At 40.4% G+C, this 13,790-nt stretch overlaps 1 protein-coding gene across 3 annotated transcripts in view; it reads right to left on the bottom strand.

Annotated features, from left to right (window-relative positions):
- Window positions 1–13,790, bottom strand: part of ltbp1 (latent transforming growth factor beta binding protein 1) — a 76,079-nt gene that overhangs the window by 20,894 nt on the left and 41,395 nt on the right. Inside the window, exons 11-15 of one of the 3 annotated variants that reach the window (XM_088304099.1) lie at window positions 12,448–12,615; window positions 10,465–10,638; window positions 8,057–8,076; window positions 7,519–7,621; window positions 293–379 (exon numbers count right to left, since the gene is read on the bottom strand). In XM_088304099.1, the coding sequence (XP_088160225.1) occupies window positions 293–379; window positions 7,519–7,621; window positions 8,057–8,076; window positions 10,465–10,638; window positions 12,448–12,615 (552 nt within the window). The remainder of the gene's footprint in view (window positions 1–292; window positions 380–7,518; window positions 7,622–8,056; window positions 8,077–10,464; window positions 10,639–12,447; window positions 12,616–13,790) is intronic. The other 2 variants (XM_088304101.1, XM_088304100.1) reach the window with 2 other exon arrangements.

Below are 13,790 nucleotides of genomic sequence, written 5' to 3'. Positions count from 1 at the left end.
GTATCGTATACGCTAGAATGAAGATTTAGAAGATTAAACAATGGTAACAACCTGGTACACTACGCAAGAGGCACAAAGTCGACAAGGTGGATGTGAAAACTGACTCACAGAAGGAATTGAAAGCATAACACCACGGGCAAATAATGGAAATTTAGCCTTCACAGATCACCGCTGTGAAGTGGGCACCTGGAGACCGCCTTCAAACCAGATCGCTCACGTACGCTTGTTTTTACATACAGTGCATGTGCTGTCTAGACATGTAGAGCCCAAGGAGTAAATGAGTGCATCATACCTGCAGATTGAGTTTGTGCAATGTCTTGGCCTGCATTCGAAGGGAAAACCTCCACTGGAACAGGTGGGGAATTCTGCTCAACAACTTCTATCAAATTTAGAAGACATAAATGAATAGTTACATTTATTGAAAACATGCTTGTGATTTTGTTTGGTTAAAAGTTTGAGTACACTTTTCACCCTCTTTTTAACGAACCGTAGAACGCAATCAAGTTTTGAGTCTATTTTGTTCTGTACAAGTCAGCCACTGCTCAAACCTTCCCCCGACCCCACGCAAACCCACCCCCGCCTCCCCACAAGGCCAACATGAATATGGTGTTGCATTCCCATGCTCATCAGTGACAGAGGTAGACACTGCTTAATGGCTTTTGTAGCCTTGAGTCCAAAAGAAGAAGCAATGCAAAGGCCACTGGAGCCCACATAAAGAGAGTAAAATCATTCATTAAAATTTCACTCTTGGAGGTGGCCCCCTCATCACCAAGCATTACACTAGTAATTAATACAACGCCTTGCAAAAAAATGTGAATGACCTGACTCGGGGGATGTTCATTTCGTTGTTTAATTTTGTTGGAAAAAAGGAGACACAAAACTAAAGTCACTTCAAATTGCAACTTTCAGGCTTTAAGAAACACTAAAAGAAATCAAGGAAAAAAATGTGGTAGTCAGTAACAGTTACACGCTAAGACCAAGCAGTGAGGAAAATATGGAAGCACTCAATTCTGAGGGAAAATATGGAATTGAAAAACACAAAACACTTCAACATACCTAAACGTACTTTGTTGCACTACCTGTGCCATTTATAACAGCTGTCAGACTCAGAGGCATGAACTTAATGAGTGATCAATCTGCTTCCAACTTTCAGCGATTGCTTTTTCCACATTAGCTATGCAGGATGGAGTCTTTTCATCGACTATTTTCTTCAACTTCTACCAAAGATTCTTGCCCATTGCAGATTTGTGATTAATCACTGAATATGATTTTGGTAAATGGCCTTTCACTTGTATAGTGCTTTTCTACTTTATATATCCAAAGTGCTTTAAGACTTTCTCCTCATTCACTTACTGATGACGCAGTATCAAGAGCAACTAGGGGTTTGGTATCTTGCTCACGGACACTTCCGCATGGTCACAAGGACCATCAAAACCCCAATCTCTGGGCTATGAGATGACCTCTCTATCACTGATCCATGACGCCCAACTTTCATTCAGCCATCCACAGTCTACAAGTGCTTTGCCTTAGCCCAGCCCATTGAAACTTTGCTTTTTTTTCTGTTAGGCATAAATAATGACTTCCATTTACGTAGCTTTATCTGTGTGTGAATCCTACTTCCTTTCGGCATTTTCTTAGTTGGCGATTCACGTTAGCTCCCATTCACCTCTCATTTAGTGCTGGGCATTTTCTGTCTTCAACACATCTTGCTTTAAGTTTTCAGTCCAGGTGCTTTGGCCTTTGAACAATCTCCCCATATTATCTGTTCGTCCAATCTTTAGACACAGCTGACATCTTTTGCAACATGAAGTGATGATTTACCTTGATTAAGAAGTTTGATAATCCTCCCCTTTGTTTCAAGTGACATCTTTGGTGTTGAAGCCATGATTCATGTCAGTCCACTTGGTGCAACAGCTCCCCAAAGTACGATCACTCCTGTTTTACGGCGTACTTACAGATCTAATCTGATGGAGGTGTTAGTTTTGGGAATGTAAATTTACTAGCAGGCTTTTACGAGAATTTTTCCTCCAAAAATGGAACTGTTACTGACTGCCACGTTTGCTTTCCTTTAATTTTTTGGGGTGATTTTGAAACCCAGAAAGTCGCCATTTTAAATTACTTTTGTTTCATGTCTTTAATCTGTTTTTATTCCCCTACAAATTTAAACAAGAGAATGAACATCCTCTGAGAATGGTGATTCCATAATATTTGCCAGGCGTTTTGTAAGGAATTGTGCTTTTATGTGCATGCGGCGCATTCGGGTTGTGAAGAAATCTGTTAGCTAATCTACTAATCACTTTCCGTATATTAATACCCGACAAAAAAAATTCTTTCCAAGTTTTGGCAGAACAAAAAAAAGATGTGTGAAAAATAACTGATGTACCTTAGGCAACAAACTCAACCAGGCATTCCCTGTAGTTGCAAATCAAATCTGACCACTGGTCGAGAACAATTTGGGACTATTCTTCATTACAAAAAACTCTTTCAGTTTGCCAATATTCTAGCGACAATTGGTGTGAAGCCCTCTCTGGCGGTGTGCTCCTGGCAGTTAAGCCCAGGAAAGCTACTGGCCCCGACGGAATACCAGGCAAAGTCCTCAGAGCATGTGCCCACCAGCTATCACATGTTTTTTGCAGGATCTTCAACCACACCCTGGCTCAAGCAGTCATCCCTTCCTGCTTGAAAACTCCCATCATTATTCCCGTCCCCAAAAATTCGCCCACAACCCACCTGAATGACTACCGTTCTGTTGCTCTCACACCAGTCATCATGAAGTGCTTTGAGAGACTGGTTCTCCAGCACATCAGAGACTGCCTTCCTCCCACACTGGACCCCTACCAGTTTGCATACGGAGCTAACAGAGCCACTGAGGACGCCATCGACACTGCTCTGTTGTGCAGGGCCACCTGGAACAACAGCACAGCTATGCCAGGATGCTCTTTGTGGACTACAGCTCGGCATTCAACACAATCATCCCAGACATCCTCATCACCAAACTGGACATTCTTGGCCTCCCTGCCCTCACACGCACCTGGATTAAAGACTTTCTGACCAACAGACCTCAGACTGTAATGCGCGGCCCCTACACATCCTCCACCCGCACGCTGAGCACCGGTTCCCCTCAAGGATGCGTGCTGAGCCCTCTCCTGTACGCTCTCGACACCTATGACTGCAGCCTGGCCCACTGAAACAACACCATCGTCAAATTTGCTGACGATACGACAGTGGTCGGTCTGATCTCAAAAGGTGACGAGACACCTTACAGGGAGGAGATCGAGAAACTAACGGCTTGGTGTGAGGACAATAAACTACGGCTCAACACTGCAAAAACGAAGGAGATCGTCATCGACTTCAGGAGGAACAAGACTGTTCCACCCACGCCTCTACATCAAAGGCGTGTGTGTGGAGAGGGTCCACACATTCAAGTTCCTGGGAGTACAGATCTGCGATGACCTCTCTTGGACACACAACACCACAGCAGTGATAAAGAAGGTCCACCAGCACCTGCCCTTCCTGAGGGTCCTCAGGCAATTCAACCTGGACAAGAAGCTGCTGCTAGCCTTCTACCACTCGTCCATCGAGAGCCTACTGACGTACTGGTACGGCGGCTGCACTGACGCAGACAGAGTGAGGCTCCAGAGGACAGTCAAAACAGCAACATTATTGGCTGCCATCTCCCCTCACTGTCAGACATCTCAGCAGAGCTCTCAATATCATTACAGACAATACTCACCCGAGCTCATACCTGTCCGACCTGTTGCCCTCAGGCAGGCGCTACAGGTGCATCAAAACAAAGACAAATAGACTGAAAAACAGTTTCTTCCTGAGAGCTATCTCCATGCTGAACTCTCACACGCAACTACCCTTACCTTGTTGAACAACAACATGTTTTTATTTATCCAATTTCGTATTTATCTAATTTATATATTTAATTTAATTATTGTTGTATTGCACTGGAAATGGGAGCTCTCTAATCTCGTTGCCCACTGAGTACAATGACAATAAAGGGCTTTCTGATTTCAGATTTCTGATTCTGATCATGCCACAACATCTAAATCTGACTGTAAAAATCTATAAACTCCGTAATTCATATTTTCTTCGATGACAACAATGTGTCCAGGCCCAGAAGTAGGAGATCATTCCTGGACAATGATGACTAATCGAAAATGCTTCAGAGTTGGGATGTGGTTTTGATGGTGGTGTGGCGTGCCTTATTTTCTCCACACATATCGTTGCATATTTCTTCCAAACAATTCATCTCTGGTTTCATCTGTCAGCACAACAGCTTGCCAGTAGCGCTGTAAAACATCCAGGAAACTTCAGATCTACCAATGTTTTTTGGACACCAGTGACTTCTTCTGTGGTGTCCATAAAGGACATTCATTCTTAGTTAAGTAATATTTTACATATCATGGTTTTCTCAACAAAGTTGTTTCAAAGATTTCTGTAAGTCTCACAAGGATTTTTCTTCACATCAATAACATTCTGTGCTTTGGTCTTGTGGTTATCCTTACAGGATGGCCACTTCTAAGTAGAGTAGCTACCGGAAGTTTCGAATCTGATCGAATGGCCATGGCGTGGGTTCCCTCAACGATTATTCCTGTTATCTATCTATCTACCTATCTATCTACCTACCTATCGATCTCATTATTTTCAGGATACTATAAAACAACCTTTTGAGCCAAGATCAAACAGATATACGTTACAAAGACGTTATAAGCTTTTTTTATTCCACATTCTTTTCTATTGGCAATATTTGGGTGTCTCAAAGTTTTGAAGCAAACGACAGATGGCAGATTTAGCTGACTTTCTGCGAGTCGATTTAAGAAATTGGAACAAATGATTGTTATTATTAAAACTATTACTTTGTGGCAGCACTTCAACACCACAATACAATGGTACACTTTAAGGGAATGACCTTTTTTTGGTACTTATCCATTGATGTATGTTACAAGCATGCATTCACCTTTTTACAAAGAAAACGGCATTATAAAGAAACACTTCACAGCAAAAATATCGGTCTACCTGTTTTTATGTAAATTATCTAAATGAAATCCATCAACACACTTTAGATTGGTCAACAATTTCTTAAAGTGACAGATACAGGTGGGAAGTGACCAATTGATTTGCCATATGAAGTTGATGAGATTTTCACATAGAAGATTCAGTCAGACGCCTGTGATATATAATGGAAAGTATATTCAACAGGTAGAGTATGCAAATGCTAAAAAAACATATTGTATACTCATCATAGTGTAACACCAAGTCACATTTCCAGCACTGCTCTGGTGTGGAAGCAATTATACTTTGGGGCTTAGTAGCAGGCATTTGTGCAGTGCCTTTACCACTGGTAGGAAGGTGGTATATGCAATTCAAATCATTTTCTCGTGTATTGCAGTCACATCCAGATGTGCCATGGCCACAATGTTGTAGCTCCTAGTGCAGTGTCATGGTGTGGAGGCGATACCCGAAAACAGACTGGTATAACAGAAGAGGTGAGTCTTTCGGAGAATAACAACGCTACAAGACCCCTGTCTGCTTCTTTGCACACGGAGGAACTGGAGGAGCTTTTGCCTTGTAAACTGACCTCTAGCAGGCTACATGTACTGTGGACATGTTTCAACCTCAGCTGTTTGAGACGGGCCCCGTGAGTGTGACGAGTCGGGTATATTCTCACAGTTTAGAGCAGCTTGATTGGCATTTGCGAGAGAAAACCGGAATGGGCAGATGTGCCATTGTCAACCTATTCACTTCATAGAGAATACTCCATGAGAGCAGGTTTTAACTAAGAGCTTTTGACAGATGTGAGAGTGTCTGGATATGCTCCATAAAACTTTATGCTGCAACATCCTCTCGCATGACTGGTTTGCTTGTCAGTGAGGATCATGCCGAAAGGCAGCATGTGACAACCAGAGTGCAGTTCAGTTCCAGCAGGGCTGGACTGGCCATCTGCCTTACAGGGCAGATGCCTGGTGGGCCGACGCGGTGCTATGTCATTATTATTTTCTACCGTGGCTTGCCAAAGTATTCGGCCCCCTGAGCGTTTTGACTTTCTGCCACAATTGAGGCTTCAAACATAAAGATATCATTTGTGTGTGAAGGGGCAACACAATTCATATGAAATTTAAATTATTTATTTATTTATCATTTAGAAATAAAAAAAAACTGAAAAGTGGGGCGTGCAAAATGATTTGCTCCTTTTTACCTTGTCCCATCAAATCTATCCTCTCTGTCTCTGCTGAAGAAAAGCAGCCCCATGATGCTGCCACCACCATGTTTGACAGTGGAGATGTTGTTTTCAGAGTGATGTACCGTATTAATTTTATGCCACACATATGCTTTTAGCCCAAAAAGTTCAATTTTGGTCTCATCTGACCAGACCACCTTTTTGTGCCTAAATTCTCTGTTTGTGGTGTCTCTCAGGTGGCTCGGTAAATTTCAAACTAGACTTTTTATGGTTGTTTTTGAGAAATGGCTTCCTTCTTGCCACTCTACATAAAGGCCAGATTTGTGCAGTGTGCGACTAATATTTGACCTATGGACAGGCTTCCCAAACCGTCTCTTAAAGTTCATTCAGAATGATCTTGGGCATCTTGGCCGCATCACTTTGTTTGAAACTTTGGAGGGTCTTGGTAAGTTTGCAGTGGTCTCATGCTCTTTCCATTTCAATATGAATGCTATAATCTCAGCAAGATTTTTAAAGCCTGTGAAATCTTTTCATATCCAAATTCTGCTTTAAACTTTATTTCGGACCTGGCTGGTGTGTTCCTGCACCTTCATGATGCAGTCTGCTCCCGCATATTCTTTTAACAGACCTTTGAGACCATCACAGAGACTAGATTACACACATTTGGACTTATCATCATGAGTAATTTGTGTCAACTTTAGATCATTCCAAAATCACCAGGGAGCTTCTGGAGAAAGTTGGCTGCACCGACGGTAAAGGGGGTGAAAGCACGAGTCCCACTTTTCAGATTTTCTTTATTTGATTTTTTTAGATCATATGAAGATTGTTCCACTTCAAGATTGTGTCCCAATGTTGAAGAAAATTCCAATTTTATGTTTTTAGGTTGAAAGCCTGAACTGTCCCAAAGGGTCAAAAGTAGACTGGGGCCAAATATGTTCGCAAGCCATTAAAGTTGCCATTTCATTTTGTCCACAGCTGGTTGAATCGTGAGATTGTGGTTCCAATTTGGTTGATTTTCTGAGAAGCTGGAGCAGCCTGTCGTCTCATTCTTTACTTTAATTACAAGTATGGTTTTGTAATCAATCCTCAATGGGACAATAATTGATCATTTCATTATTGCTTTCTCAACAAAAAAATACTACGTAATCAAGTTGGAAACTCTTATTGCACGAGATCTGTGATTTACGTGTTAAGTATTGAGCACTAAACACTTTAAGTAACGGCTCAATAGTAACTCACAGATGTTTCCATATAGATTTACATTCCTCTAGTTTTTTTTTAATTTTCTTTTTATTGTGCACTTGCCCAACATGTAAAGGGTAGACAAACACCTGGGTAAGCTGCATTCATCTTGACAGTGGATACACCTGGAGATAGTTGGGGCAGTATGGAATCAATGACTGGCCTATTACTAACCACAGGTCCTACCAGCTCCTTCAATGACAAAAAACAGAGAACAATAACAGAAAAATAAGGTCGGCAGATTTTTTAACCATAATATTAGCATTTCAGTTTGCACGTGAGGCACATCCAGCTTTTGCCATGCAAGATGCATGCTCATAAGATTATTAGCACTCAGCTTGTATGGTAACTGACTGCTACTCGGTTATAGAGCAAGAATGAGCAGCTCAGCAGGGAAGCCAGAAGGCAAAGTGTCTTCTACTTGCACAATGGATTGCTCAGAAAAAAGACAAGCGTTCCAATACTTTATTTATTGTATACTATTACATATGGTGCTCCACATAAAAAAGCTCGATTCAATACGTCAAGTTATGCAACGCAGTGTCCGACTTCATGCAAATGTAATTTGGCAACAATGCAGCAGCTGATGGTACTTTTTCGCATGCCAGATGGCTCAACGCAACCTACCTGATCTGGAGCAGGGGTTGCTAACAACCGCAAAATACAAAAAAAAAAAAAAAAAAAAGAAAACTAATTAAATATCATTATTTAACACAATGACTGACAACCAGAAGACAAACACAACACAGCCTTTGAGAGTCGATTGATTATAAAATTAGAAGCTCATATACTAATCATACAGTATAGTAATGCAAACATTGAGTACCGGCATGAAATGTCAAATATCACAGAGGCATACACAGACATACACCTCCACATGCATCTCGTAGGTTCTAGAGCATTTTCTATTTTTGCACCAGTGCTTTGGAATGACCTACCCGCGGATATTAGAGACGCCACCGCAGTAGAGATGTTTAAAATACGACTAAAGACTCATTTCTATACTTTTATAGTATTTAGTTGAATTATTTGTTGGCCTGTTTACTACTTCTGCTCACTTTTCTGCCCCCAGTTCCCTGGCTTGGGAATTAGGTGATGGTGACCCCGTCGTCGGAGACGCTGCTATGGAGATTACGGCATTGACCAACTGGGTGAGGACCCGCTTCACTAAAGTCGTCTTCCTTTGATTGACATTCACATTATGTCAATTAACATTGTACAGCATCATAATTATGTGTCGAATGTTGCTTACTCAACAGCTATTGCAGCCTGATTGTCATGGAAGGGGATGCCCCCATCCGTGGTCCCTTCTCAAGGTTTCTCACTCTTCCCCAGATGGGCTTTTTTGAGTTTTTCCTTGCCCTCGTGGGGGTTAAGATCACGGAATGTCCACTGCGGGCATGTAAAGCCCTTTGAGACTTTCTTGTGATTAAGGGCTATATAAACAAATTTGACTTGACTTTTGACTTGACCAACTGTCATGCACCGAGGATTGTGAATGATTTCGACCTGTTTTGCAGTCAAAGGACCTGGGAATCTTGTCACTAATTAACCCATCTTTCCAACAACTAAAAGATGAAACCAAAATTTATGAAAAGGAAAATAATTTATATGTTTCTGCATTAAAGTGCAGAGCACAAACTGACAGCTCAATTCAGATTCATATTTTTTTTCATGCAGCGACTATCTGATTTGTTCAAATCCGACCCGTGCCTCTTTCATATGAGGATATAAATCTGATACGTATGAGAAGCATCTGCAGTGTGAGCGTTCATCCGTACACATATCCGACTTAGACATCAACAAAAGCCCAATATGCTCTCCCCACAGGTGGGAGCAAGTGATCGCGAGACGGCTGACATCGTCCATGAATCCGCCAAGTTGTTCGAGTAACACTTGAACATGAAGCATACAGCAGACATTTGTGATGATGCTAATAGTTCATCCATGCACATAGTTCTTTTGTTACTTTTTATCTATTATAACGTGACGTCTTCTTTAGTAACTGTCTTCATGAAATAATGAGATCGAGCAGTGTGGCCTCATATCCCAAAAATATATATAGCTGCTCCTGCATTGCTACTCTGGCAATATGAGATGACAAAATGAGCCCATACACGTATGACATAATTTACTGTGCCACGTGACGTTTTTTGGGGTGCACGTCACTCAACGTCGTGCTTTACTCGACTGCGTGTCACATCACAGGCATCACAGCATGCGGAGTGAATGGAGCCTAAAATGATGTGGACTCAGGAGTTGTGAGTCGGCCAAAATTATTCCGTGTAATATGTCATGCCTCATTGTTCATCTGAGGTTATATATCAAATTTTGGGAACTGGTCAGGACCAGATTATCTTTTTATTGTCCTAAAATATTATAATGTTACAATTGAAAGAAGACATATTTGAGCAATCTGGGGTAAATTTGGTGGGTTCCTTTCATGTGTCTAATATGTTCCTTAAAATCCAAGATGGAGTATTGAAAAACGTTGGTGATTCGGTGTTAGCCAATGTTGTCATTTCGGTACCATTGTGTTCTGAACTTGTTAAACGCAATATTTTGGGTCACATAAAAACAGATCAATCATAGATATATCTCAAATTCTGTTCAAAACCAATTCAGTTATCCAAATGTGCATAGTTTTCATTCATTTAAAACATATTAAAAGGCAGAAAATTCCATAAACAAGCAGCAATTTTAGCAGGCCTGACAAAGGGGCTTATGAGAGGAAACAGCAGTAACTGTTATCCATGTGTTAGCAGTCGCTGGCAGCAAATATGTTTCACCGAAATGCAATCAGCAAAAGTAATACTGCATCACCTTTTGCTGATAATTTTTTTAAAATCTTTTCTCATGAATTGTGTTCATACCGTACCCAACACAAGACTAAAGGCATCCCGAGACTCCAAATGCATTGAGTATTTATTTTTTTTCAATATAAATTGGAAAGTATTTAAGTATGATTATGACTCAGTATGTCTCCATTTTCTTTGCATATGCAAATAAACCAAATAACCAAATCACATACTCACCTGGTATAATCTCTTCTGGTTTCCCAAAAGCCTCCACTGGTTTTTCTGGTGTTGGCAAGGGGTGGCGTGTAAGTGCATCAACAGGTGTCTGGTGGACTGTAACTGGCTTATTGACGGGTGGATTTGGGAGAACAGTGTAGCCCATCCCACCAGGGCAAATTTCTTTGAACATCGCTATACAGGAAAAGAACAACACAAACGTTTAGCAGCTAGATGCTGCTCATCGTTTTTACACAAAGATTCAAATTGAACATCTCACTGTGTTTCCCCATTAAATTATAATCTATGCACACTTCTCCAAATGTATATAAAATGGATCAAATCTGCTATGTTAACAAAATAACACAGTACAAAAAAAAACAACAACAACAACAACGCAGAAACCACTTTAGTTGACTCATTACATAAAATCCAATATGTTTGGATCGGACTGTTACTTGTCAAAAAACAGGGGTGGGAGTGGGGTGGCGAGGTAAATGAGAAAAGGGTCAGTGGAAAAAGTATACAACTACTGTACAGCGAAAGTGTTTGCTACACACACAAAAAAAAAAAGCAGCTACTTAGCCAAGCTGTGAAACGGGGAAAAAAAAGCATGCAGCTTCCCAACAAGTGTTTCAACTTTACATGTGGAGATGGTGTGGGGGATGTTTGGGACAATTATTTGTTGTAAAATGATTACTTAGCTCACGGTTTCAGGTTTCAAGTCCGGTAATAGCAAATAATGAACCCCAAAGAGAGCAAAGGCTCCCGTAAAGTCAGTTAATTCAGCCTTGTATGGAGGATTAAAATTTAGTCCATCATTAATATAGACTTCAGTTTCAGTCAACTCACATTTTTTTCTGATCGTAAAAAGTGTGGAACTTCACATTTTTATTCGCAAATTTCCGTAACAGTCAACAACTAAAATTAATTTCCCTGTTAGAAAAAGTCAATAAGTAAAATAAAAAAAATAAATAAAAACAAAAACAATAATGAGACAGTCCATTTGAAAAACTATGAATACGATTATAATAATAATAAGAGCTTGTATATACTTTTGAACATGTATAAACATCTTTTCACTAGCGATGTGTTGATTCATTCAAGCTCCGATTCAGTTAGATTTTCAGTTGCCGAATGCAGTTTGATTTTTGAAAGTTAATTAATAAAAAAATTGATAAATCAATTTAACAAAATGAGTGATTCATTATATTACCAAAATATGTTTTTATTTTAACATCTGCATTGTCTTTGATTCAAACAGTAACTTTTTATAACTTTACAAAAAGTGACTTTGAACTAATGATTTGGACTGTTTAACTACATTTTTGTCTTATCAGTGTTTCGTAAGCACCAGAACTAAAATACATTATCAATAGATTTGACTGCTATCATTACAAATGCTTTTTGTGATAAAATTTTACTTTGAACATCTGCATTTATGTTATATCAACCCAGGGTTTATTTTTACATTGATGCCAATTTTAAACAGTTTACTACCATTTAAAGGACTCTTAAAAACATAACCATCCGATACTTTTTAAAAATACCCTAAGTATCAAGAATTACGGTTCACTTTACACCTTCTGCACAGTGAGATTTGCCCATCTTGAGGTGCAAGTTCAATCTCACACATCGTTCGCCCCACTTCCTCTACTGTGGGGCCAATGCCACGCACAGATTTTTGATGATTAAAAGCACAGCGATTGGGTGGCGATAAGACTGCTCACATCACGATCTGTGTCATCTTACAAACGCATTTTGTAACTCCCAAAAGATTCACTTGTTGCGTCATTTTATACTTCCTATGTATGCAGACCAAACTAGAGAATTTGGATACTAGAAATTGGGAAGAAAAAAAAACAATCTCCATATAATGTCCCTTTAATTTAGTGCAGCTTTGGCATACACCTTATATTGGGTGGTGGTCTGAATGACTTTCTGACAAGTAAGAAAAGAAGCTTTCAAATCCTAACAAAGTTCCAACCCAGCTGGAGACCTTACCTGTTCCTGGAGGGGGACATTTGTCACAATGTGGTCCCCAGGCTTTGCCCACACTGCAGCAGCAGAGCTGTCTGCTGAGCTGAGCGGACACTGGGTGCAAACACTGCCTCCCTGAGCTCACCAAACGGAAGCAAGCTCCCTTCTCCTCTTGGATGGCAGGCATGTTGGCTGAGGAGGTGTGCAGGACGAGGACAAAGAGGAGCAGAGCAGATGCGATGGTAGTTGTGCGCCAGAGTGGGGGAGACACACAAGGGGGAAGAAAGGACAAAGTGAAGAAATGAAGAAGTCCCCTTCACCGAAGCACACTCGCCTCAAATGACACCAATACATGTAACAAACACGGTATGAACATTGTCGTAAAACACCAAGAGGAGCAATTATTTTGTGGCAATTCGTCATTCCCCGACATCTGGTGACAACACTGAGAGCGAAACACATTCAAACCCAACAGAGCACAGATTGAACATGGTAGGAAAAGACATGAATAAACATGAACATGCGTTACAGCCAAGCACTTCTTGAGATGAAGCCATGCAGAGGGGTTTAGTTTGTGCTTTCCAAGTCAAACGGTGCAATTAAACACATACCAATGACAGCTGGAATTGTTCAAATGGGAACAGAGACAATATTTTTCTCAAAGGGGAACAGAAAATGACTTTTAAGGCCCAGTATTAGATGGTTACATGATGGATAAATAGATGCTTTGTTCATCCACTTGGGAAAATCACTCACGATTAAGTATACACTTGCGTAAGAAGCCAAGTCTGAACTGTTAACAATACAAATCAATGAATTTCATCTTTATCCAGGTACTCAGCAAAATGAGCTGTTCCTAGGACCTTCGTGTATGTTTGATGATTTTGCCAAAACAGAATGATTGTTGTAAAAAAGGTCTTGCGCACAGTATTGTACAAATACAATGTATGTTATTACACTTTCGACTGTTCTCCTTTCCGTTATTTTCTAATCACATCATTGTAGCTGACAATCAGTTTTACTTGTTGAACAACAGTCTAAAGCAGTTGTGGGCAAACTATGGCCCGGGGGCCACATGCGGCCTGTTAAACGTTTTAATCCGGCCCGCCGAACTTGAAAAAAATTAAATGAATAAATCTTATTAATGTTTTATTTTTTTAATACTCTGGTGTGTCAAAGACAGCTATATTGTTGTAATGCTTTTGTTCATTTTCATTTAAAATTAAATGTATTTTTTTTCTCCGATGAGGTGAGGTTACCAAAACACTCCATCCATCTGATCCTGGTACAGCCCCTGTGTCAAATTTTAGAACCCATTGAGGCCCACCAATCAAAAAGTTTGCCCACCGCTGGTCTAAAGAGTGGAA

Source organism: Idiotropiscis lumnitzeri, chromosome 9, assembly GCF_059441095.1.
Source record: "Idiotropiscis lumnitzeri isolate Australia: NSW breed Sydney's pygmy pipehorse chromosome 9, RoL_Ilum_1.0, whole genome shotgun sequence".
Lineage (NCBI taxonomy): Eukaryota > Metazoa > Chordata > Actinopteri > Syngnathiformes > Syngnathidae > Idiotropiscis > Idiotropiscis lumnitzeri.
The sequence above is the reverse complement of the archived record's forward strand: the minus strand, read 5'-3'. Positions and strand labels throughout refer to the sequence as shown.